The sequence below is a fragment of the Mesoplodon mirus genome, assembly GCF_964341445.2.
Source record: "Mesoplodon mirus genome assembly, chromosome: 7".
In the NCBI taxonomy this organism is placed as follows: Eukaryota; Metazoa; Chordata; class Mammalia; order Artiodactyla; family Ziphiidae; genus Mesoplodon; species Mesoplodon mirus.
In genome coordinates, this window is record NC_138983.1 from 63,633,026 (window position 1) to 63,660,098 (window position 27,073).

The 27,073-nt window shown below is 40.1% G+C and overlaps 1 protein-coding gene across 3 annotated transcripts; it reads left to right on the forward strand.

Moving 5' to 3' along the window:
* Positions 1–1,974: 1,974 nt before the first annotated feature.
* Positions 1,975–26,862, forward strand: CTR9 (CTR9 homolog, Paf1/RNA polymerase II complex component). Of its 3 annotated transcripts, none has more exons than XM_082628901.1 (25): positions 1,975–2,350; positions 3,905–4,003; positions 5,699–5,938; positions 6,777–6,894; positions 7,357–7,446; positions 8,511–8,659; positions 9,764–9,871; positions 12,842–12,949; positions 13,057–13,293; positions 13,521–13,610; positions 13,725–13,853; positions 13,964–14,147; positions 15,037–15,125; positions 15,637–15,822; positions 15,910–15,997; positions 16,140–16,288; positions 18,351–18,467; positions 18,610–18,755; positions 19,671–19,742; positions 20,649–20,784; positions 20,933–21,079; positions 21,707–21,864; positions 22,944–23,040; positions 23,267–23,379; positions 25,787–26,862. In XM_082628901.1, the coding sequence occupies exons 1-25, from the start codon at positions 2,306–2,308 to the stop codon at positions 26,220–26,222; spliced, it is 3,531 nt and encodes a 1,176-aa protein (XP_082485027.1). In that variant the 5' UTR covers positions 1,975–2,305; the 3' UTR covers positions 26,223–26,862. The 3 variants fall into 3 exon arrangements, with proteins under 3 accessions (XP_082485027.1, XP_082485028.1, XP_082485026.1); XM_082628902.1 differs by lacking the exon at positions 25,787–26,862 and adding an exon at positions 25,013–25,276; XM_082628900.1 differs by having other exon boundaries at positions 13,521–13,853.
* The last annotated feature ends 211 nt before the right edge of the window (positions 26,863–27,073 follow it).

Genomic DNA, 27,073 nt, shown 5'->3' on the forward strand with positions numbered 1-27,073 from the left:
ACTGAAAATTTTAATTTTAACCTGATAATTGATTCAGTTATTGGAAAACTTTTGAGTATGCTTGGCAAACTCAAGTATGTGGATCTATTTTTTTCAGCTGCAAATTTTATGAAATCTAAGTACAGGTCCAGTAGTTCCAATTAAAATTAAGCAACTGAATTAAGTATATAAATGTAAAGTACAAACTGGATTTCCAAGACAATATGAAAAAAATGTAAGCTATCTCAATTTTCATATTTATTACATGTTGAAGTTATATTTTGGATATATCGGGTAAAACAAAATATTTTACTAAAACTAGTTTCATCTACTTCTTTTTATCTAACGTGACTCCAGAAAATTTATAATTACCTACATACCTACATAGTTAGTATTACGTTTGTATTGGACAACTAATCAAAACTTAAATTTTTGTGTGTTCTTTTGGCCATTTATTTAAACAAGAGGAAAACAGACACATGCTAAAGAATATGAAGAGCACAAAAGAGCACACAGTGATATGTTAGCAACTCCGTCCTATAGGTAACTGGTATCAAGTTTTTCTTCTTTCTTTCCAGAAATGTTTCATGCAAATACACATATGTATTCTTTTTTTTCTCATTTAAAGTTATTTTATTATGATGAACAGATATTTGGAAAATTTAAAACTCCACTTCCTATACAAACAACTCCAAAAATCCCTCAGTTTAGCATGTAAATACATATTTAAACAATTTAAAAACACATTGACTACATAATTTTTATTTGTTACTGTTCAAAAGAAAGGACTTTTTTGTGTGTGCCTAAAGTTTTTATTTATTTATTTATCTTACATCTTTATTGGAGTATAATTGCTTTACAATGGTGTGTTAGTTTCTGCTTTATGACAAAGTGAATCCGTTATACATATACATATGTTCCCGTATCTCTTCCCTCTTGCGTCTCCCTCCCTCCCACCCTCCCTATCCCACCCCTCTAGGTGGTCACAAAGCACCGAGCTGATCTCCCTGTGCTATGCGGCTGCTTCCCACTAGCTATCTATTTTACTTTTGGTAGTGTATATATTTCCATGCCACTCTCTCACTTTGTCACAGCTTACCCTTCCCCCTCCCCATATCAAAACTTAAATTTAACAAAGTTTCCACTTCAAGGTTTTGAGGGAGGTGGGAGGAAACACAAACATCAAACTGGTATTTTTTTAAAGATAGTTGTGTAACATGCTGAAACTGGATTGGAGTTTGGGACCAAGAGTGGATGAAGTATTTGGTAAAACAGGAGACTTGCAGGAAAGTGATGAGATTGGTTTGGGCTAAAATGGAGGTGGTGGAGATGAAGCCGATACATATAAGAGGCACTTGGTAAAACTGACAGTGTTTACAAATCTATTTTATCAGATTCCTCTCTGGTTCAATCAAAACATTGATTACAATCTAATTTAATCACATTCTATAATTTAATGAAAACAGTAATTGAGATGCATTTAGTCAAATACTATAATCAAAACATTGATTACAAATTTAATCCAATTCTTCAACAATTTTATTAAAATCCCAAATCTAGCAGATTCTCATATGCTTCAAAGAACCAAAAACAAAAACCCCAAAACAAAACCCACACAAAATACATGAACTATCACAATGATTACAGAATTCATTGTAACATTCATATTTAAACTAGTCACAAAGGTAGCACATGTATGACAAAAGAATAGTAGCTGCGGTTAAGGAATTAATGATTGGATTATTCATGGAAATCTACAACAGATTGGAAAATGAGACTGGCCAGGGCCACCTGGCAGGGGCCAAGTCCGGGGTTCGGGGGCAGAGTAAGGATCAGGAAAGGATGGCTATAATTGGCCAGAATTCCCATGTCAGTCAGTGGCCAGGCCCCGAATCCGCGCCTCATTCGTCGCCCCGCCCACCGTAGGGCGGGGAGGATACGCCCTCGGCGTATTTATTCCGGCGCCAGTGAGGCTTCAGGTTCTGTAACCTCAGAACCTCGGAAGGGTGGGCAAGCCAACGGAAGCCTCCGAGCGCTCCTCCTAAAGTCGGAGAACCTGAGCCACAGGAGGAGCTACCATCGGACAGGCTCTCCCGCGGGGAAAGTTTCCGGGGCAGGGGGCGGGGCTGCCGGAAGTCGCTGGTCGCCGTCTGCTGTTCGTTGTTTGAGCTGCTGACGGGAAGGAGAAGCCAGAGCTTCAGCGGCGCCGCGGAGCAGCAGTTACGATCGGAGCCCGAGCCGCCGCTAGCCTCTAGACGAGCCAGAAGCCAGGAGCACCAGCTGCGGAGCGGCGGGGCCGAACGCCCGCTCGCCTTCTGATCTCGCCATGTCGCGGGGCTCCATTGAGATTCCCCTCCGGGACACTGACGAGGTAAGTGTTGAGAATGGGGGAGGGTGGGGACCTTGAACTTGGACGATCTCCCCCTCCCCCTTTCTCTCGACTTCGTTTCCGAAGCGAGAGCACCCTCTCCCCAGATCCAAATACCCGGCCGAAGCTCCGATCACGTCTTTCCCCAGCCCCAACGCCTTCCCAGGCTGGGAACATCAGATCCCCGTAACCTCGAAGCCACCCCGAGAAGGAGTTCTTGAAAGTTCCCCACCAGCCTGTCCGTATTTGACAGTACTCTGCTCTTTTCCTAATTCAGGAGCACAGGGGTGTGTGACAGTGCCTGATAAAATGTAAGGCACCTCATAGATCACAGAGGTGGGCGCAGATGTCACAGTGTTCTCTCTGCTACTCAAACTAAGTGTCTCTCCCTGGGAATATATAGGATGTCGCCCTTCCTCCCTTAGAAACTCGAGTGTCATGGTGCACCACATCTGCCACACAAGGCTCCATCAACGAAATAGAGACCCCAAGATAATAGCCGCTGCAGTGTGCTGATAGAATTAACCCCATTTCCCTTCCTGTCGCCTCTTTTATGGGTGGCCTATGGCTTGTCTGAGTAAAGCCCTCAGAATTGATGTTGTCTTATTGGATATCTCATACTGTTACTTTTGATTGAGGTACAATATTGAGATATGTTTCACTTACCGTAAAATCCAGTGTTTTTTTAGTAGTGTAACCATCACCACTATCTAATTCCAGAACATTTTCCTACTGTTATTTTTGTGCCATATTCAGGAGTGTGTGTGACACAAGTGATGCCTCCATGATTAGTGTGTACGGTGGCACTCAACTTTGCATTGCCTCTAGGACTGTGCTTCTCAAGTTGTCAGACCGGGACTTCCCTGGTGGCACAGTGGTTAAGAATCCGTCTGCCAATGCAGGGGACACGGGTTCAAGCCCTGGTCCGGGAAGATCCCACACGCCACGGAGCAACTAAGCCCGTGCGCCACAACTACTGAGCCTGCGCTCTAGAGACCGCGAGCCACAGCTGCTGAAGCCCGCATGCCTAGAGCCTGTGCTCTAGGCACAAGAGAAGCCACCACAAGGAGAAGCCCACGCACACCGCAATGAAGAGTAGACCCCGCTCCCCACAGCTAGAGAAAGCCAGCGTGCAGCAACAAAAGACCCAATGCAGCCAAAAATAAAAATAAATTAAAAAAAAAAAGTTGTCAGACCGAGTCTCAGAGTCTGTGGCATGAGTCCCTGGGGTGCTTATCTGTACTTTACCTGCGTTACATGTTACGCAGGGTTTCCTTTTAGTTTTTTCAGTAAGCAAAGCTTTCATAGCATTTTATAGTTCTAGTGATTTGAGGACAACTAGCAGGGTTTGTTTGCTATGCTTTAATATTACCATATAACGTATTTGTCATATGCTCCTTAAACGTTTCTTAATGTATGCTTGTTCAGCCCTATTGAAAGTGAACACAAATCCTATGTATAACCATACTGATGTATCTTTAGGAAAGCAGCAGTCAAAGAAGAAATGTGAATTTAAAAAAGAAAAATGTGAGTTAAAACCTACATTTTGTATTTTAGGTCATTGAACTTGACTTCGATCAGTTACCGGAGGGAGATGAAGTTATCAGTATTCTGAAACAGGAACACACACAACTGCACATATGGATTGCTTTGGCGGTGAGTATTCATGTAACAAATATTTTTTATATGTTGACTGGAAAAAATACGTGGTTCTGTTTTCAGATACAGTAATAGCCAGCTTGGGTGAATGATAGATAGTACCATGTATTTGGAAGTTAATTGTCTTAAAGGCAAGTTTAGTAAGTGATGTGTTGGCCTCTGGTAAATTAGTATATGTTGGTAAAAGCAGAATTCATTTAAGTTAAAGAGTACTGTATATTGAGCGTTTGATTATTTAGTGATTACTCAGTGAAGACTGGCTTATGGTTTGTAGATAAACAGAAAAAAACGAGGTGCCACAATTTAAACAATCTAACACCCTCTACCCTCCCCAGCACCAGCTGCATAATGATGTTTCTTTTTTGTGGGAACATTATAGTAAATGATTATGAATAAAATATAGTAAATACTTTGATCATTATTCCTAAGCAAGTTTGTCACAGGTCCCTTTCATGTAAAGATACACAGGAGGCCTCTGACCTTGAAGGGTCAGAGAAGTAGATCTGGAATCGGGCTTATGTCCAGTGCTCAAGCCTAACTCTTAAAGAGTTTCTTAGGTATGGATTTACAGAGAGGTACTTTCAGTGACAAGCAGTGCCCTCCTGACTTGAAGTGCTAAGTTTTCCTAGTCTTTTGAGAACAAGACATTAATGGTTGTCACATATTTTTTAAAACCAGAAGGGAACTTACTATTTTTTAGTACAAATGCCTCCTTTAACAGCACTTACATGAAAATTGAAGTCTTGGAGGGTTAGCATGGAACCTGTAGTAAAATTAATTCATGAAGCATTGTGGGCTGTAGGTTGTTACACTAGAAAGAATGTAGGCTTTGGGAATAGAGAGTCCTTTGTTCAAATTCCAACTCGGCTACTAACTAGACAAATGATCTACCTTCTGAGCCTATTTCCTCATCTAAAATAGGGGGTTGTTAGCACTCACTTTAAGGGTGGTTGTACAGATTAGAGATAATGTATATGAAGCTCCTGGCATTGTTTGTGGCCCACAGTAAGGGGTTAATAAATGGTGGCTATTCCTTTTATTATTAATAAATGAAACAGATACCCAGGGAAGTTATTCAGCAGACCCAAAGTCATAGACAATTTTTGATGGATCTATAACTAGAACCCAGGTTTTCTGTTTGGAATTCTTTATACCCTCTCACTATTGCATTCTCTCTTGGGCTCTGATTTAGTTTGAAATCAACTATTGCTAGGTAAGAAGATGGAAGCATTTGTAGTGATTATAATTTTTTAAACAGCTTTATTAGGTATCATTCATCTATAGTAAACTGCACATATTTCACATATACCATTTGAGAATTTTTAGCATATATGTACACCTGTGAAATCATCACCACAATCAAGGTAACAAATATATCCATCACCCCTAAAACTTTCCTCCCACCTCTCCCTTGCCCCTCCACAGTACCCAGGCAACCCCTGATCTGCTTTTTGTCACTAAAGATTAGTTTGAGATTTATCCATGTTGTAGCATGTACGCAATAGCTCCTTTTTACTGACGAGTAGTAGCCATTATACAGATAGACCACAGTTTGTCCATTCAGCTTTTGCTCAACAATTTAATTGTTTCCAGTTTGGGGCTATTGCACATAAAGCTGCTATAAACATTTGTGTACAACTTTTTGTATTGACATATCCTCCAGTAACTGTAGTTTGATTCTTTACCTTATAGCTGGAATACTACAAGCAAGGAAAAACAGAAGAGTTTGTAAAGTTGTTGGAAGCAGCGCGTATAGATGGCAATTTGGACTATAGAGACCATGAAAAAGACCAGATGACTTGCTTGGATACATTGGCAGCCTATTATGTACAACAGGCTCGGAAGGAGAAGAATAAGGACAACAAGAAAGATCTTATTACACAGGCAACCCTACTGTATACGATGGCAGATAAAATTATTATGTATGATCAGGTAAATTAAATCAGATATCTTTGAATTTATAAAAGGGAAAAAAATACCACATGAAAGTAAAATGTGTATAATAGGCAACAGGTTTCCTTTCAGTTTTTCTTAAAATAACATAGTTGATAAGAATAGTCAAAAAGAAGGGTTCCTTAATAAAATAGAAATTTCTTTGGTCCTTGTACTGTTGAAGTAAAATATTTTTTACTACATATAAATATATTTTATAAATATTATATATTTATTTATATTTATATTATTTATTAATATTATAAATATAATATAAATATAAATAATATTTAAATATTACTACCTCTTATCCACATGTTGAGTTGGTAATTCCAACATCCTCAGGTGAGCTTCAAGCACATTTTAAGGAGTTTGAACTTTTCTTTTTGACATTGTTCCTGGCACAGACAACTTGCATTTTGGGATAGTCCCTCAATTTGCAATTAAGAATTGCTTACTGGTGGGCCTCCCTGGTGGCGCAGTGGTTGAGAGTCCGCCTGCCGATGCAGGGGATGCGGGTTCGTGCCCCGGTCTGGGAGGATCCCACATGCCGCGGAGCGGCTGGGCCCGTGAGCCATGGCCGCTGGGCCTGCGCGTCCGGAGCCTGTGCTCCGCAACGGGAGAGGCCACAACAGTGAGAGGCCCGCATACCGCAAAAAGAAAAAAAAAAAAAAAGAAGAATTGCTTACTGGTAGTTTAAACACATTACAGTGATAGAGGAATTTGTGTGATGATCCGCTTCCTTCCTATATGGTTTTCATTTTCATGTTACACATTTGTGTTAAATTGTGGTTAGTCCTGGATAAAGTCAAGTCTAAGATGATGATTACTTTTTCAGAACCATTTGTTGGGAAGAGCCTGCTTCTGCCTACTTGAAGGTGACAAAATGGATCAGGCTGATGCACAATTTCATTTCGTACTCAACCAGTCTCCAAATAATATTCCAGCCCTTCTTGGTAAGTCATTTTTGGCAACCATCTTAGGAATCTATATTTTTCAGCTGTGCCTAGAATGTATTTCTTTGTTGATGACTCCTTAGTAACTGGGCTGGGCAACAAAGTAGGAGAGCTTTACCTTATTAAAAATAAAACTATTACAATAGATCATTGTTTCTGTTGAAATTAGAGAAATAAGATATATACCAGTTAAGCATAATTTGTTATACACTTCTAAAGCGTCAATAAACAATCTATTTGGACAACTCTAAGCTACTTTAGTTATTTTATAACATTTAACATAATATAGTACCATTCTATTTATAGGCATAGATTAATATACCCTCATGGAAAACAAGTTTAGATATGAAATCATTTTTACTATCTTACTGAGAGATATATTTGATTTAAGTGAGTTAGTAGAGAGCATATGAGACTTGTGTTCTTTAATAAGTGCATGTTTATTTTTAAAAATCATTACAGGTAAAGCTTGCATTTCATTCAACAAGAAGGATTACAGAGGAGCTCTCGCTTACTATAAGAAAGCCTTGCGAACTAACCCAGGATGTCCAGGTAGGAGAAAAACTGTAAGTCTAGGCTGTGTATGATCCAACTTAAAATATTGATATTTGATTCAAAAGCTGCATAGTAGATCATAATATAATCTTTTTGCCCTATACTATTTTTCTTTCCAAAATCTCATTCATTTAGCAAATTTTGAAGTCAAATGTAAAATATCTCCAGAAGGAGAGGGTGTCAGTGTCAAATTCTGTTGTTAGGCCAAGTAAAATAGGGAATGAAAGTTGATCATTGGATTTGGCAGCATACAAATCATTAGTGACCTTGATAAAGCAGTTTTACTGGAATGGTGGAGGTGAGATACTCATTGGGGTGGAGTCAAGAGAGAAAAGGGAAGGAAGGGAATTGGGAGGCAGCAAATGTAGATCTCTCAAGGAGTTTTACTATCTAGGGAAGAGTAGGAATGAACTGACAACTGGAAAGGGAAATGGAATCAAGAGGGGATTTTTTTTAAGATGTGAGAATGTATATGGGTGAGAATGATCTAGTTGAGAGGGAAAATTTGATGATGTGGGAAAAATAGGGCAGGGTTGCAGGAGTAGTGTCCTTAGATGAGAAGGGGTAGGATCTAGTGAGCAGTGGAGAGGTTATCCTTAGAAACATGGTTGTGTTTTGGCATGGCTTTGAAATTGGGAAGCATTTATAAGCACAGCTCTGCAGATGTGCATGTAGTCAGCCACTATATTTAAGGCCTTAATGAAGCTTTTTGTTCTCTGTTTAAAAATTGCTCTTTAAAAATTAGATAATGAAGGTACAGTGTAGCCAGGAGCGTTGGAAGACAAGAAAAATACCACTATTATAGGTGTTCTGTTCTATGGTGAGAAAGGTATCCCTGATGAGGGGGTAAGGGTTGGGGGCTGTGAGGGGAGAGTGGTATGCTCTGACCTCCAGTGAAACCAAGTTTGTGATACACCCGAAGATTTTATAGTGTAGTTTATACTGAGGTTAATTCTGCGATTTTGCAACTCATAAATAGAGAATGTTTAAGCATTTAAAAAAATTTGAATCTAAAAATGCCCTAGTTTGACAGACTGAATGACTTGATTTTATTTTTGTAGCGGAAGTTCGTTTAGGAATGGGCCATTGCTTTGTGAAACTTAACAAATTGGAGAAGGCTCGTCTGGCATTCAGCAGAGCCCTGGAACTCAATTCCAAATGTGTGGGAGCATTGGTGGGACTGGCTGTTCTAGAACTCAACAATAAAGAGGTATGTGAGTGAAAAAACTGTCTAGTTCCTGACTGATTTGTCAGGTGAATAGTATTGAATTATATATTGAATTATATCTCAACAGAGCTGTTAAAAAATGCAGTCTTTTGGAGTCTTTTCTATTATTTACCTTAGCAGTAAATTATTTAGGACAGTGATATCAAGTATATTTACTACATGCACCCAATTTCAAAGGGCAGGAAATGCTTTCCAGTGGCAGTGTTTCTGCAGTTAAGTTCGTTAAGAAAGCTAAATTCTAAAAGTTTACCTCACTATTTGAATTTATTTTTATTATTTTTTCTTTAATTTTTAAAAATTACTTTCCATTTGCAGTTATTACAAAATCTTACCTATATTCCCCATGTTGTACAGTACATCCTTGAGCCTATCTTACACCCAATAGTTTGTACCTCCCACTTTCCCACCCCTATATTGCCCCTCCCCCCTTCCCCCCCACTGGTAACCACTAGTTTGTTCTCTATATCTGTGAGGCTGCTTCTTTTTTGTTATATTCACTAGTTTGTGGTATTTTTTAGATTCCACATATAAGTGATATCATACATTATATATCTTTCTCTGACTTACTTCAGTTAGCATAATGCCTTCCAGGTCCATCCATGTTGCTGCAAATGGCAAAATTTCATTCTTTTTTATGGCTGAGTAGTATTCCATTATATATATATATATATACCATATCTTCTTTATCCATTCATCTGTTAATGGATACTTAGGTTGTTTCCATTATCTTGGCAGTTTCCATATCTTGCTATGAACTTTGGGGTGCATGTATCATTTCGAATTAGTGTTTTTGTTTTTTTCAGATATATACCCAGGAGTGGAATTGCTGGGTCATATGGTAGTTCTGTTTTTAGTTTTTTGAGAAACCTTCATACTGTTTCCCACAGTGGCTATGCCACTTTTCATTCTCACCATCACTGTTGGAAATTTTTTATCCCTGATGAAAGTTAACTAAAACAAGAGCTGTATTTTGCTATCTGAACTTAGATTTGTATAATCTTATTTCTTCAACTATAAAGGAAACTTTGAAAAAGTGCTATTTAAGTAATATTTCACTCAACCCTGTCATCATTGTTTTTCTTTTAGGCTGATTCCATCAAAAATGGTGTCCAACTTCTTTCCAGAGCCTATACTATTGATCCTAGCAACCCTATGGTATTGAACCACTTGGCAAATCACTTTTTCTTCAAAAAGGTAGGAGAAATCATTTATTAAAGTTGTTTAATTTTAAATCCTGATTTTTGTTTTTCTGTACTGCAGGTGATACTTTATCTTTTTAACGTGGAAAGAAATTTGAATCAAGAGGTTTTTTTCAAGTTAGAGTTTGTATTAGTATCTGGGGATACTAATTAGTATCTGGGTATGTTTGTTCATTCATTCATTCATTCATTTAATAATTATTGACCCTGTATACTGTACCCAACATTGCGATAGGGATGTGGAGTTCAGTAAGATGTGGTTTCTGCACTCAGGGAGTTGTTTCATAGAAAACACAGGTATGGGAACAAATGTAAATGTAAAAATAAAGGTATCTGCCCTGCTGTGGTGAAGAAATGATAGAGGAAGTGATTAAGGAGAGTTTTCATCACCAAGAATGAGAAAGCTCTTGAACTATGTTTTTAGAAGAAGGTTACTAGGTAGCTGAAAGAAGACAGGCACAGATCTATGAAATGGTCTTAGTAGTTTAGTAAGAGTGTAGCATATGGTGAAATTTTTGCTTTATTTTCACATGATGATCATGATGTACTTTTTTAAGTTGCCACTAACTCTGTAGAAGCAGTGGCACTCTAGGTTTCTCAAATACTAAAAAAGTTTTTATATAGTTAGTAAGCATGAGTTTAATCAGTCGTTTTGAAACCAGGTACTAAATTATACCAAGAACTTTAATTACATAGCAGTTTAGGTAAAAGTTCACAAAACTGCATCAACCCTTGTTAGTAATAGAGGCTGTGTCGCTGTTATTGTTGCTATTCATATGCATCATATGCTTGTAAAATGCCAAGTACTGTTAAAAGTGCATGCTATGAATTTATATGATATTCAAAATAATCCTATGAGGTAGGTAATACTTTCCTCATTTTGTGGATGTAATGGAAGCAAGAGTTCATAGCCTGAGGTCACACAGCTATTCACCATGATGCTTTACTCTCTCTGGCTGTAGAAGCATACTCCCCTTTCATAATGAATTATTAATTAAGCTTTATGCTATAGCTGTTCTAGTACTAAAAGGCAACTACTTAGGGAGAGGATGGAAATGTATCTCATATGTAAATGAAGTGTTACTGTTTAAGATAAAACAGTTACACAAGTTAGTTTGGTTTTTACTGGAAAAACAGCAACAGCACAAAAACAGAGGATGGATGATTCTAAATATTTGAGGGCATATCTAGTAGTCAGTGCTCACAGTGGTTGGGACAGCTTCCTTGAACCAAATGAGAATAATTCAGTTTTTACTTTTCAATGCTAGTCACCCTTCCACTGCAGAAGATAAAGACTTGCTTCTACTGAGAACAATCAGTATATTCAGAACCTTAAAGATTACATAGGTGGAATATGTAAATCAAGCCAGTATATTTGAGTGTTACTGAACACCTGATCTGTGATCAGCACTGTGCCAGGTGTCGTGAGGTCATCTTGCACTGGATATATGTCTTTAAGGTTTACAGAGCATGTTTACATATGTTTTCTCAGTTTGGCATTACAACAGCCCTAGAAGGTAGGCAGGGTATTTCCATACACTCATTCCAGTGAACAGTATATAAATTAAGCCAAAAGGCTGTGTCATGTAATTAAAAGTGTGGAGTTTGAATCACTTGGTTCAAATTCTGGCATCACCATTGTATATAGTTCTGTGGCTTTGGGCAAATAAACTAATAATTTCCCTAAACTTTAATTGCCTCTCTTGTAAAATAGTAATAATACCTACTGTATAGGATGTGAGGGGTGGTAGTTAGGATTAAATGTACTATGCATATTAAATACTTATCTAATGTGAAACACTCAGTTCCTGATAAAAGCTGCAACCCCATTATTATTTCTAATGTAAAAAAAAAATGTCAAAAGTGGTCATTGACCAAACAAAAACTCTACTTCAGACCAGATTTCTAGTCAGATGAATAAAACACATTCCTATTAAAACTGGAAGGTTGTTTCTACCCCTGATGTATGAACTCTGACTTTGAGACACTTGGGAAATTAATCCAAAAGAAAGTCAGGCCTAATAGAAAGGTCATGACCCATGCATTCAAATAGAGCTGAGTACAAGTCCAAGTGCTGGCACTTGCTACTCTCATGTGATAGAACATAGCCTTGGAGTCAGAAAAAAAAAAAAAAAACCCACTAAATTGAGATTCTAGCTTTTCACCTTAGATAACAAACTTTACTTCTTTAAGTGTCTATTTTCCCATCAATAAAATGGTAATGGGGCTTCCCTGGTGGCACAGTGGTTGAGAGTCCGCCTGCCAATGCAGGACACACGGGTTCGAGCCCTGGTCTGGGAAGATCCCACATGCCGCGGAGCAGCTGGCCCCATGAGCCACAACTACTGAGCCTGCGCGTCTGGAGCCTGTGCTCCGCAACAAGAGAGGCCGCGATAGTGAGAGGCCTGCACACCGCGATGAGGAGTGGCCCCCACTTGCCACAACTAGAGAAAGCCCTTGCACAGAAACGAAGACCCAACACAGCCATAAATAAAAAAATAAAAAAATTTTAAAAAATAAAATAAAATGGTAATAATGACACACTTTGCAGGGAGGTTGATTAAGCTTAGAACTAATATTAAGTATTATACCTAGCAGAGGGCTTTGGATATAATAGTTCTCAATAAATTGTAACTGCTTCCATTACTGTTAATAAAGGACTTAACCTCTCTTGGGTTTTCTCATCACAAAAATAGGGACTAATGCCTCAAAGGATTGTTGTGGGGATTAAATGAGGTAATAGATGTACTGGGGAAATGTTAAGTACTGTACAACTGTTAGTTCCCATCTTCCCTGAATTTATCAGCAAGGGGAATGAGGAAAATGATTTGTAATTCTGGATACAGTGCTGTTATTGTTCATTCAATGAACAAATTTTAAAAGTGAAACTTGGGGAAGCCTTATGACTGAGACTGGTAGAGTTGTTTGGGTTCACTCAGTTGAGTTTTGGATCTTCCTTGTTCAGGATTACAGTAAAGTCCAGCACTTGGCTCTCCATGCATTCCATAATACAGAAGTGGAAGCCATGCAAGCAGAAAGTTGCTATCAGTTGGCTAGATCATTCCACGTCCAGGTAAGTTAACTTTACACCCTCTCTAAATACCTAATTCTTCAATGGTTTTCCAAATCATTTAAAAACTTTTGTACATATTGTTGGCCTTGTTTTATTTCGTTTTTTAGGAAGATTATGACCAAGCTTTCCAGTACTACTATCAAGCCACACAGTTTGCCTCATCCTCTTTTGTGCTGCCTTTTTTTGGTTTGGGACAAATGTACATTTATCGAGGTGACAAAGAGAATGCATCTCAGTGCTTTGAGAAAGTTTTGAAAGCTTATCCTAATAATTATGAAACTATGAAAATTCTTGGCTCTCTATATGCCGCCTCAGAAGACCAAGAAAAACGAGATATCGCCAAGGTATGTTTTAAAAATCTAAAAACTTTATTTTCTGTTAGCTATCTCTAGATGCGCATTCCTCGTTTCTTGTTATTGCTAGTAAAAATATGATGGACACAGTTTTGTTAGCTGAGTTTGTTGCAGTTGAACTAACATTTGACTTAGCAAACAGGGTAGAGTAGCCACCACATTTCAATGTCATACCCTATAGTTGGAATGCTTTAGCTTAATGATCTCTTTCATCCCAGGGCCATTTGAAGAAGGTCACAGAACAGTATCCTGATGACGTTGAAGCTTGGATTGAGTTGGCACAAATCTTAGAACAGACCGATATACAGGTATTTAACCATGTTTTCCATCTGCTACCTGCTGTGTTTTTGGTAAGCCTGATGCAGTGTTTTTCTTCCTCTCATTTTCACTTACACTTTATTCTGTCCACCATGAAAATACAGGGTGCCCTGTCAGCCTACGGAACAGCGACACGGATCCTTCAGGAGAAAGTGCAGGCCGATGTCCCCCCAGAGATTCTGAATAACGTGGGTGCCCTCCATTTCAGGCTTGGAAATCTGGGAGAGGCAAAGGTAGGAACGTAGAAATATTCCCTTCTTTTATACTATCAAGTTCAATGCACACTTTTTCCTATGTATCAACCAAGTCTTTTAACAATGTAATTTTCTTTTCTTTCTCCTAGAAATACTTTCTGGCATCATTGGATCGTGCAAAGGCAGAAGCTGAGCATGATGAACATTATTACAATGCCATTTCTGTTACAACATCATACAATTTAGCCAGGCTGTATGAGGCGATGTGTGAATTCCATGAAGCAGAAAAACTATACAAAAACATCTTACGGGAACATCCTAATTATGTTGACTGTAGGAATTTTAAACTTTTTTTGTGTGTATTAAAATGTCCACAACAGCAGCAAAAAATTTAGCCTGAAAAAAATCTTTCTTAGAACCAGTAGTAAACAGTTTTAGGAAATTCCCTTGCGGTCCAGTGGTTAGAACTCCATGCTTCCACTGCAGGGAGCCTGGATTCGATCCCTGGTCAGGGAACTAAGATCCTGTAAGCCCTGCAGTGCAGCTGCGGTGCGACCAAAAAAAAAAAGTTTTGAAGGTTATATGCCCCCTTTTCTTCAAGGCAAATTTGTGGCCTGAAAAAAAAAAAATGCAGCTTCAGTTAAATTTATGCTAGAAACAAAAAGAAACAACTGAAAACCAGTTGGACCATATTTTATAGACTAGGCCATCTTCAGTGGGTCAGCTACCTTTATTAGGCTTTTGACAACTCCTTGGCATATTTGGTGATGGGTTTATCTTTATGATGGGTCCTGCTTGGAATTCATATAAACATTTTGCAATGTTTATAATAGTGAGAAAGAATAGTCTGTGCTTTCACTGTAGTGCCATATACCAAGCACAGTGCTGTGCATCAGAGAGAAATTGGAAACAGAACAATGCTAAACTTTTAAAATAACTTAACTTGAGATGATGACTTGGTCCAGGGTGCTAGCCTGGGGAATGGAGTGGAAGAGATAATCTGAGATTTCAAACAGGAAGACTTGACTGTGGCAGAGTTGCTCTTGCATATATTAGGTTATTAATTAGTTATATTGATGCTTGATATATTTTCACCTGTGGGGCTTTTCTGTTCATTGTATTAATGTATTAATGAAAAACAATTGTTTCAAAAGTATGACTTTAAAATTATGATTCTACTTTATAGCTAATATTTTAAACATGAAAACTTGTATATTTTCAGGCTATCTGCGCCTAGGAGCCATGGCTAGAGATAAAGGAAATTTTTATGAGGCTTCAGATTGGTTTAAGGAAGCTCTTCAGATTAATCAGGTTGGTAATATTAACTCTTAGCTTTGAAAAATAATTATTTCACCATTTCTCCCCAGTAAATCAATTTTTCCTTTTAATGGCTATCATATTTCTAGACTTGGCATCCCCCTGTTTTTTTCATTTACTTGTTAAAGATACTAAAGGGTATAGAAGTCATCTAAACGATTGGATCGTGGCCTACGGTAAGAAATAGATTTCACACCACAGCCTAGTACATACACATGTGTGTATACAGACAACTGAAATCAAAGTTTTACAAATCATTTTGTGCTCTTTCCATAGGCAGTACATTGACATTTTTACTGTTTTCCATTCTGTTGCATTTCTTATGGTGATAACTAAAGACTAAATTGATGTTACAAGTCACTGATCCATCTCAACTCTCAGTTTGAAAAACACTGTTGTAAATGTAGCTTGTAAACCTCTCCAGTAACCAGCTGTTGTGGAAAGATGATTGATCTCTCTGAATCCAAATTACAGATTTTGCTTCTTTTTATATGTGTGTTTTTAGGACCATCCGGATGCTTGGTCTTTGATTGGTAATCTTCATTTGGCAAAACAAGAATGGGGTCCAGGCCAGAAGAAATTCGAGAGGATATTAAAACAACCAGCTACTCAGAGTGACACTTATTCTATGCTGGCCCTTGGCAACGTCTGGCTCCAAACTTTGCATCAGCCCACCCGAGATAGAGAAAAGGTAATCTTTTTTCATCTCTTTAAAACAAAATTGATACTTATTTGATTATTGTTTGAATTTTTTTATAATGTTTGTATCTTTTTATAGGAAAAGCGTCATCAAGATCGTGCTCTGGCCATCTACAAACAAGTACTCAGAAATGATGCAAAGAATCTGTATGCTGCTAATGGCATAGGTAATTATACAGTTTGGATATCCATAATAATTTGTGAAATGAATGCTTTTGGAGGGATGTTTGTAGATCAGAATTTCTCTCTAGTTGTTTTTCTGGCTACAATTAGAAAATTCTAATTCTGTGAACCTTTTTATAACTTTAGGAGCTGTTTTGGCCCACAAAGGATATTTCCGTGAAGCTCGTGATGTATTTGCCCAAGTAAGAGAAGCAACGGCAGATATCAGTGATGTGTGGTTGAACCTAGCACACATCTACGTGGAACAAAAGCAATATATCAGTGCCGTTCAGATGGTAATGTCTTATTTTTCAAGATATTTTTATTTTGTGTTCATTGTTGAGCACTTGTTTCCTTAACCATTCTGGTCCTGCCTTGGAGCTGGGTGCTATCTCTTATGATACTGTGTCTATTCAGAGGCTTATAATTATATATGGTTAAGGCCAGTCTTTGGTGTCCAGACAGAGATGTGAGTCCTGGTTCCACCTTTAATTGCATGTCTTGGACAAAGGACATGTTCTCTGAGCCAGTTTTCATATCTATAAAACAGAAATAATTGTACCTTAATCTCATAGAATTTTTTGAGCATCCGGAATGAAAAATACTTGGCACCATACTTGGCACTAGTTTGCCTCGCATAGCAGTAAGTACCCAGAAGTTAGTGGGATTTAATATCCGTTTGCTTGTTTTACCCTCTTACTTCTCAGATGAGAGAACTGAGTTTCAGGAAGGTTAAATGACATTTAAAATGAAACTCCATGGGGATAAGTTTTCATGGTTATAGAATTATTTTTTTTAATTTATTTATTTTTGGCTGCATTGGGTCTTCGTTGCTGTGCGCAGGCTTTCTCTAGTTGCGGTGAGCGGGGGCTACTCTTCATTGCAGTGCACGGGCTTCTCGTTGCGGTGGCTTCTCTTGTTGCAGAACACGGACTCTAGGCGTGTGGGCTTCAGTAGCTGTGGCATGTGGGCTCAGTAGTTGTGGTGCACGGGCTCAGTTGCTCCACGGCATGTGGAATCTTCCCGGATCAGGGCTTGAACCCGTGTCCCCTGCATTGGCGGGTGGATTCTTAACCACTGCACCACCAGGAAAGCCCATGGCTATAGAATTTTATTATGCTTTTCATATTTGTTGATTACTTGAACTTGAAGTAAAAGAGTCATACTTAGCATCTTTTGCATAGTAAAAAGTAAAAATGCTCTTATGGGGGAATTATTATGGTCAGAAAAAACAGGTTTCTGACCAAAGTTAGAAGACAGGCTCTGGGCTTCCCTGGTGGCGCAGTGGTTAAGAATCTGCCTGCCAATGCAGGGGACACTGGTTCGAGCCCTGGTCTGAGAAGATCCCACACGCTGCGGAGCAACTAAGCCTGTGAGCCACAACTACTGAGCCTGCACCCTAGAGCCCGCGAGCCACAACTACTGAAGCCTGCACGCCTAGAGCCCACGCTCCGCAACAAGAGAAGCCACCACAATGAGAAGCCCACGCACCGCAACCAAGAGTAGCCCCCTCTTGCTACAACTAGAGAAAGCCCACGTGCAGCAAGGGAGACCCAACGCAGCCAAAAATAAATAAATAAATAAATTTATTTAAAAAAAAAAAAAAAAAGAAGAAGATAGGCTCTGGGAAGTGGTTAACCATTTTTCTAAAAAGGATGGGTATTATTATTGTATTCAGAACATTGGAAAGGTCCTGGTCACAGGGACTTGCAGAACCCAGATTGCATATGGTAGTCTCAGAGGTTGTGTTTTTGGAGGTGGGCCTTCTTGATCTGCAAATGAATTTCTAGGGATATTCAGGGAAAAACCATCTAACCATCTCTTCCACAAAAAAGAACTTAACCTATGACAAGATATGTTCCATGGTCAGAAAGTGATTTGTTCACAGCAACATTAATACCAGTATTGCTATATTGGTTTTACTAAGAAATTAACAGCAAGAACAGTGAGACTTACCATTCTCGTTGCCAGTAGGTTCCACCAGTCCTAAAGAAAGGTGGTAGAGCACCTTAGGAGCCAGGTGTGTGACTTCTAATAAGTTGTCAGTGAGCTTGTTCTAGATAGTATTGCTGAAGATACAAAAAAAGACCTTCCAATCTGCTTAACCTTTCAGTGTTGGTCGAAATTTCAAACGGAAGAACTATTTCTAGTATGTAATTTTTCTTGTCAGGTTTTTATGTTGTGAAAAATGTATGCTGGTGAGTGTAAAATATCGTTCTCAAATTAGTCTTTGAAATTAACCATTCAAAAGACAAAACACCTTTTCACATAGCTTTAAAATCGCTTGAAATTTTGTCACAAAATGACAATATCATTTAATCCTTGTTGTGTTTTAATTAACTTTTTCTTTTATTGTAGTATGAAAACTGCCTCAGAAAGTTCTATAAGCACCAGAACACTGAAGTTGTGCTCTATTTGGCCCGGGCCCTCTTCAAGTGTGGCAAGTTACAGGAATGCAAACAGACTCTGCTGAAGGTAAAAAAGAGAACTCAATTCTATGCTGCATTGTATTTTTTATCCTGTTTTACGCATGCTTACACACCTAACACTCTATTTGACTAAAGTCCTTTTCATGTCATTATACCATATGAAAGATTTGCTTTGTTTTTGTTTATAGGCTAGACACGTGGCACCCAGTGATACAGTTCTTATGTTTAATGTGGCCTTGGTCCTGCAAAGATTAGCTACCTCTGTCCTGAAAGATGAAAAGAGTAATCTGAAGGAAGTACTCAATGCTGTGAAAGAACTGGAGCTTGCACACAGGTAAGATTTTGTAGGAACAACCTTTGAAATGCTTTGTTTCTTTAAACCCACATGGCTCAAAAGAGAATCATTCTCTATTAGAATCATTCCAGCGATTTTTAAGCCAAAGCAGACAGCTTCCGCCAGGTGGCACCCAACCGTAACCAGGATCCTGCTAGAATTGGATCATGTAGTCCGACCCCTAGAACTGGCAGGCTGGCTTTGCAAGCTTGCCCTAGATTTTTCATTGACCTGTCAATAATATGACCCAGCATTTTACACATTAGAAATTTTTAGACTCCACTTACGCTGGTTTTACTTGTTAATACTAGTGTCTTTTTATGTGATATTAGTTTTACTTAAGCTGAGATTAAGACCTTTCCTCTTAAATATTGAATAAATTTATTCAGCTCAGCTCAAAATTTATGTAAGCTTACAGTACTTATTTGGTAATTCAGTGTATGGTAATATTAAAACCTGACATCTCTTCAGGTTTTGTCCAGCCTTATTTGAATTCTTGTTTAAGTATTCCTTGCCTTGCCTAGTAGATTGTAAGTGCTTTCATGGCTTAAGCCTCCTAACCTCCATGCTGACATATTTAGTAAATTTGGTGTTTAGTAAATATTCATTGCTGGAATTGATTTTTGGTTGTGAATTTACTGATACCGTTAACTGTAACTTTATCATCATGAACTTACTAATATTGAGTGGTATATTGATGAGAGTCCTTTTTTAAGTGAGTTCTATATATATTTTTCCTATTGAGATAACAGCCCTTCCTGAATACATTCATTTAAGTATTAAGTATTCATTAAGTTTCAGTCAGTATGTAAGCCTCCTCTCAGACTGTTTTTTTTAGAACAGATTAAAAATCTAAAGGGTCTGTTTCATTAATTTTTTTTTAAGTAAAGTATTTTATTTTCTCATTCTATTTAGATATTTCAGTTACTTGAGTAAAGTTGGGGATAAAATGAGATTTGATTTGGCCCTCGCTGCTACAGAAGCCAGGTAATGTACTATTTATGGAAGGTGACTCTGGGTGAGGCAGTGATAGCAGTGTGGACTGGGAGAGTGACACAGTAGTGAACGGGTTTCTGACCTTCCAGAGGTCAGTCTTTCACACTCCTCTCTGGGACACTCCAACCTGGACCAAGGCTTTTTCCTAAGGGTCCTTTCAGGGAATATGGCAAAGTTCAAGTACTTAAGTTGTATGGGAAAATACTTTTCTATTTCACTAATGTCAGCTATGTAGTCAGAATCAAGACACGATTCCTGAATCTGTCACATGTAAAGATAGTGTTGGGAATCTTTTTAGCTGTGCTTTGGGAGGACGGTTAATAATTTGCAAACTTAACATAGTTGACAGTATTGGCTTCTGAAAAACTAAGTTAATTTTCCTAATTAAGACTCCCTGGTGGTGCAGCAGTTAAGGATCTGCCTGCCAGTGCAGGGGACACAGGTTCGATCCCTGGTCTGGGAAGATCCCACATGCCGCGGAGCAACTAAGCCTATGTGCCACAACTACTGAGCCCGTGAGCCACAACTACTGAGCCCACGTGCCACAGCTACTGAAGCCCACGTGCCTAGAGCCCATGTTCCACAACAAGAGAAACCACTGCAATGAGAAACCCGCGCACTGCAACGAATAGTAGCCCCCGCTCGCCACAACTAGAGAAAGACTGCGCACAGCAACGAAGACCCAAAGCAGCCAAAAAAAATAAGATAAAATAAAAATTAAAAAAGAGAAAAGCGCTGAAGAATTAAAAAACAAAAAAAAAAGACTTCCCATAGGTATCACCTAATGATCCTGCTTCAAACTTTTAAATGTGTGTAAGGAATACAGATGCTCTATGAGTTTTTTAATAAAAAGTATACTAGCTACATACATATTTCTCTAAATTTGGAATGTTCTAGGCAATGCTCTGACTTACTGAGCCAGGCCCAGTACCACGTGGCCAGGGCACGCAAACAGGACGAAGAAGAAAGGGAATTGCGGGCCAAACAAGAACAAGAGAAAGAACTGTTAAGGCAGAAACTTCTCAAAGAACAGGTATGTATTGTGTTTGCAGTTATACTAGAATTAAAGGTGTACATACATACACTTTGTATGTTAAAAAAGAAGTTCTTCTGATGGTAGCCATGATTTTTTTTTGTCATAACATTTTGATGAGGTTTTTTCCTACTCTTTTTCCTCATAGGAAGAGAAACGTCTCAGAGAAAAAGAAGAGCAAAAGAAACTTTTGGAACAGCGGGCCCAATACGTAGAGAAGACCAAAAATATTCTTATGTTTACTGGAGAGACTGAAGGAACAAAAGAAAAGAAAAGAGGTGGCAGTGGTGGACGGGTAAGATATGACTCCAGTTAGAAACGAAGCTAATTGGTTAAATTCACTCAGTACTTAGTCCTGAGCTTTGGCTTCCTCCTTTGCTAAAAGTTAGTTTTCCAACAGAGACTGCTTTAAATGGTATCCAGTATTTAGAAATGCATTTCACTGTTAGCAGAGTACAGTTTACCTTGTAGCAACTTTGTAGTTGATGATTTTTGCTATTTGAGGCATTCATCCCAATTAGAAGTTTTTAAAGTATGGGCCTCACCATGCACTTCTTCCACGTGACTTAGAGTAGCAGTCCCCAACCTTTTTGGCACCAGGGACCAGTTTCATGGAAGACAATGTTTCCAAGGATGGTGGCAGTGGGGAGGGGTGGGTGGGGAGGTGTTGGTTCAGGCGGTAATGCGAGCAATAGGGAGCGATGGGGAGCGGCAGATGAAGCTTTGCTCACCCGCCCGCCACTCACCTCCTGCTCTGCGGCCCGGTTCCTAACAGGCCACGGACCAGTACCAGGCCATGGCCCGGGGGTCGGAGACCTCTGACTTAGAGGACTGATGGGAAGTGGCCTCTTTCATACCTTAGCATTCCACCCACATTCCACCCGCCAGGAAAGCAATGACTGTGGTCTTGTTTGGGTTTCAGCGGTCCAAGAAGGGAGGAGAGTTTGATGAGTTTGTCAACGATGACACCGATGATGACCTGCCTATATCCAAAAAGAAGAAGAGAAGGAAGGGCAGTGGTAGTGAGCAAGAAGGCGAGGAGGAGGAGGGTGGCGAGAGAAAGAAGAAGAAGAGGAGAAGGTAGTGTCATGGAATAACCTTTTAAATCACCTGGGTTTTAAACCACCTCATGAAAGTGGCAAAAGACCTTTCACCTTCTGAATCTTAGGTTTAGAATCTGTGAACACCTTTTTATCACTTGATCCCCCCAGACAGGGAAGCCTTTCGTTCCCCCACTTCCTACTTTAATCCTAAAATGGGCCCCACTACCAAATTCCCGGCGTGCTTGGAGTCCCCACACAAGTCCCCACACAAGGAAAGCTGTCCGCAGCTTTCCTTCTGAGAGCTCCGAGTCAGTCAATAATTGCCTTTCTTATGACTGAAAATTGCAATATTTATTGGAAAATCTATGCAGTTTAGGATGAGAAACGTTAGTGTGTCCACACTGACTGTCCATCTTTGAAATCTTAGAAAAGCCACTGAGCCTCAGTTTCCTCTCTGTAAAATAGCAGTGGCCCACCTCCTGGTTTTACAGGACGTATAAAATGTGAATTTATGTGAAAGAAGGGCCTTTAAATCCTCCTCGTGCCATCTGCTGTTAGGGTAAGTGGTGCCCTGCCCCCCTCTCACCTGGAAGTGCCCCTAAGCTGTCTGTTCCTCTCTTGGTGCTTCCATGTCCGGGAACCTCCAGTGTTAACTAGACCTGTTCTTTCCAACCCATGTCTGACTCTGCATGTGGAATTCATTCAGACCTGTGGAATTGAAGCTGTGGCTGGATATTAGCAGGCCTGGGATGAGTAGTTGGAAGGGAAGAAAGAGGAGGGGAAGGAGGTTGAGTTTGGAGCCTGGGTCTTTTCTCACATCTTCTATCACTCACCAAGGGCAAGATTCAAGCTCATCTTAGATTAATAAGAGGGCTTAAAAGTGACTCAGTTAGTCAGCAGACATGGCATAAATACAGTTTTTGCAGACTCCCGAGCCATGTGCAGCAAGAGTAAGTTGTAGTCTCTGCCCTTAAGGGGTGTACAGTCTGGTCGAGGCCAGCACCTGTAGAGAAGGGTGTTCAAAATGACTAATACTATTTGAATGGCACAGAAGTCTTGGGTTTTATAGGCATGAGTGAATCTTGACAAACTTTCTCTTGGTGTTCACTATTTTAGACCTCCGAAGGGAGATGAAGGATCTGATGATGATGAAACAGAAAATGGCCCCAAACCGAAAAAGCGCCGTCTACCAAAAGCAGAGAAGAAGAAGGCTGTAAGTGTCCGGCACTGTGGTTTTCATCCCCAGTAGGCATCGATGACTGCGGTACGGTAGAATACATTCTTCCCCTGCAGTGTCTTCAAGCACAGACACTTGTTTTTGAAGTTTGTTGGTTGCTGTTTGATTGTATCAGTATCACTGCAGTGCAAACCCAGTTTAACAAGACATCCTAACGTAAAGAGTCTTGACTAATCTATTATGTTTGATCTTCTTTCTTCAGCCCAAGCCAGAACGTCTGCCTCCTTCAATGAAGGGAAAAATAAAATCCAAAGCCATAATATCATCAAGTGACGATTCATCTGATGAAGATAAACTGAAAATTGCTGATGAAGGGTAGGAATTTTTCACTTCTGTTCTCCTAGTGAAGGATAACCAAGAGTGGTCACTGTGCCAAAGCATCATTTCTGCAGCTTCTTAGAATCTTAGAGCAGGAAGAAGCCTGAGCACACATCTCATTCCAGTCTTGTCATTTTGTCCTACTAAATGTTTGTCCCTTAAAGAAGGAAACCTATTTTGAAATCTCATTCATTCGTGGATATTAGCTGAAATTTTCTATCATTTTGCTACACTGCCATTGACTGGCTTAAAGTATTAAGAGTAGTAGCCTGATCTTGGTCACAGGGAGAAAGGGACTTTCTTGACCATTTCCTCCCTTGTCAGGCAGGGATGACTCAGCACTGCCTGCTCTATGGAGGGCTTATCATAGACTTCTCTAGCTCACAGCCTACTTGGTGAAACAATATTCTGTTTTACTTGTGCTGAACTTGCCCCTCAAGCTCTGCATTTGGATTCCTAGACTAAGACTCTTAATACTATATATACTATGCTGGGTTCTTCTGATGGCCATCATTTCATTCATTCATTCAACAGACATTTGAACATCCATGCTATGAGATAGCAGGCTGAGTGCTGGGGATGCAGAGGATAAAGACATCGACCCTGCCCCCAGGGAATTTGTACTTTAGAGACAGTGGAGAATGACAAATAAACCAAAGCTACATTATAGTGGGAAAAGGGTTATCACTTATATTTTGCATTTATTGCTCTTCAGTGACCACATGTTATCTGGAGTTGAGGTAGTGGGGGGAATTATTGAGGTGTTTTTTTGTGGAAGAAAGGCTGTTTAAGTCTTAGAAGAAGAATAGAGAGTCCTAATCAACTGAACTTCAATAAAAAATAAAAATAATAAGAATTTTTAAAAAAATAAAAGGAAGAGAGAGTCCTGGTTGGTTAGAGGTGAGGCAGGGGTGAGAGGTTAGCATGTCGAAGGAGCTAAGGGTCCTGGTGCAGGGCTGGTCTGGTAGGGTAAAGCATCTGTAAAGATCTGCAGTTCCCTTTTTCTCTGAAGATGCTGGTTGACACAGATTTGGATTGCTTTTCCCTAAAACACTGTTTCACCCTTGCCCACAGTGTTACCCTGGTCCACTGATTACAGACATGATGGTTAGACCTTCATGAAGTGTTTGCTTATTTGGCCAGATGGAATGGAGTGAATTAGATCCTGGGGCCCACTGGCCCTTAGTGTGTATACAGAATGAGTTATGTGATGTGTGTCTAGGTTTCTTCTTTCAGATGTAAGCACAAAGGGCCTTTCTTCGGTCTGCAGGGATGTTTTCATTTCTAGGGAGAGTAGTATGTTTCACCTCCCTCACCCTTCTTAGACTGACCCTGTAGGATTTAATATTCCTTTCTTGGAATATCTGTCATGGAAACCAAAACCAAGGAATATGCGCGAGGAGAAGCATGTCCTCCTCTCCACAGCTCTGGTGGGGGAGCAGCTGTGACAGTGGGGAAGGGAATGTTCTTTCCTCCAAGAAGCCAAGATTCCCTGGGTGCCACTGCACCCCCAAGCATTAGCACAGGTCCCCTGCCCTTAACATCTGATAATAGAGGGGGACCTCTGGCAAAAGTACACAAACAAGCTGCAGAACCCTTTTATTTAGCCCCAGCTTCCTATGTTGAGCAGGTCTAGTCGTGGCGGAGGGCACCGGAGCAGACGCAGATCCTGGGACAGAAAGGGCGACTTCGCTCCTCAGCGATCTTCTAGCACAGATGGCAGTGGCACAGGGAAGCTTCCCTCCCAGCCAGCCTCGGGGCAGAGTGCATCCCCCAGAGTCTCTGCAGCCTAGTGAGGTCCCGGGTTGCACCTCTGCCGCTGTGTATTGGTTTATAAAGATAAATAAATGTATCCCTTCCTTTTCATAATTTTGCGTATGAAATTGAGAAATGCTTCATTCTTTTTTTTTTTTTGCGGTACGCGGGCCTCTCACTGTTGTGGCCTCTCCCGTCGCGGAGCACAGGCTCCGGACGCGCAGGCTCAGCGGCCATGGCTCACGGGCCCAGCCGCTCCGCGGTATGTGGGATCCTCCCGGACCCAGGCACAAACCCGTGTCCCCTGCATCGGCAGGCGGACTCTCAACCACTGCGCCACCAGGGAAGCCCGAGAAATGCTTCATTCTGATGAAGGGTGCCTGGGATGACCAGTGCGGTCACCCTACACCGTCTATGTTCTGTCTCAGAGCTAAAGTGCCTTATTCTTTTAAACTTTTTAATCCTCTCTTTCTTAATAACCCTTTCACATTTACAAAAAAGCACACCAAAGGAATATCACAAAACGAGCACCTGTGTCAACAGCGATCTGGTCAAGACATTAAATGCCCTTCTTTTTTCAAGCGCATCCCCGGTTTGTCAAGGCTCCCTTGGCCAGAACCCTGGTCTAACGAGCGTTTGTCTTTGCCAGACATCCCCGCAACAGCGACAGCGACTCCGACGAGGGCCAGCGGCGGAAGATGGGCTCCTCCTCGGAGGAGAGCGACTCCGACGAGAACCAGAACGAGGCCGGCAGCGAGGCCGGCAGCCCCCGGCGGCCCCGGAGGCAGCACTCGGATGAGGACTCAGACAGCGACCAGCCGGCCAGAAAGCGCAGGCCCTCGGGCTCCGAACAGTCTGACAACGAATCCCTGCAGTCCGGGCGGAGCCGCTCGGGGGGCTCTGAGATGGACTCTCGGCCCGTGTCCCCCAGCGCCGAGTCGGACCGCTACTCTGAGAGAGCATCTGACAACGAGGGGTCCGGCCAAGGCTCCGGCAGAGGCTCCGGCAATGAATCCGAACCCGAGGGATCCAACAACGAGGCCTCGGATCAGGGCTCAGAACGCGGTTCAGATGATAGCGACTAGGTTTTATTTCATGAATAAACTTCATCTCCGCAGGAAACTTTTTTAATATATGAAAGCTGTGATAAAAACATTTCAGGTGTTTGGTCAAACAGTGGTGGATTTTTCCTAAGGCAATTTTTTTCTCCTATCCATTTGTACATTACTATGTCCCAAAAGACGTTTCCCTTGCGAGAGTCCAATATTTGAGTCTCTTGAGCAAAAGGTGACTATTCTTTATTATGGTACAGTTCCACCTATCATATGTGAAAACCCCAGGAAGATAAACCTACATGCTGAACCATTCCTCCCGAGGTTTGACTGAAACTGTGGCAGATGTTTCATCTTCTTTGTATGTTAAGCAGCATATTATTAGGACTTCTATTGCAATCTTTTACCAAGTGGTGTGAGGAACTCGGTATTAATGTCTTTGTTCCATTTCAAGTTTAGATGAAGAATATTTTTATTTTCTGGAGGAAGAGGTATCTACTGTATAATTGCACCAAAGTACAAATGAAAGGAAGGTTTTCTTCAATAGTGTAATACTGCAGCCATGTAGATAAAACGACAAATATATCATTTGTTAGGTTGAATAAGATGTGGGAAAATGCTTTTCTGTTAGTAGTATGCAAAGACCTACCTAAGCCACATAATAAAATTCTTTTACCAACTTTTATGTGTAACTTTGTGTCATTTTTTTTTTGCTCAGTACATTGGTATATGAAAATTTAGCATCTATAAAAATATGCAAATATTTGGAAGAACCTGAGCTAAGCTGGAGGTTGTGTACTCAAAAGTTTTGTAATTTTTTAAACATCTTTATTGGATTATAATTACTTTACAATGTTGTGTTAGTTTCTGCTTTATAACAAAGT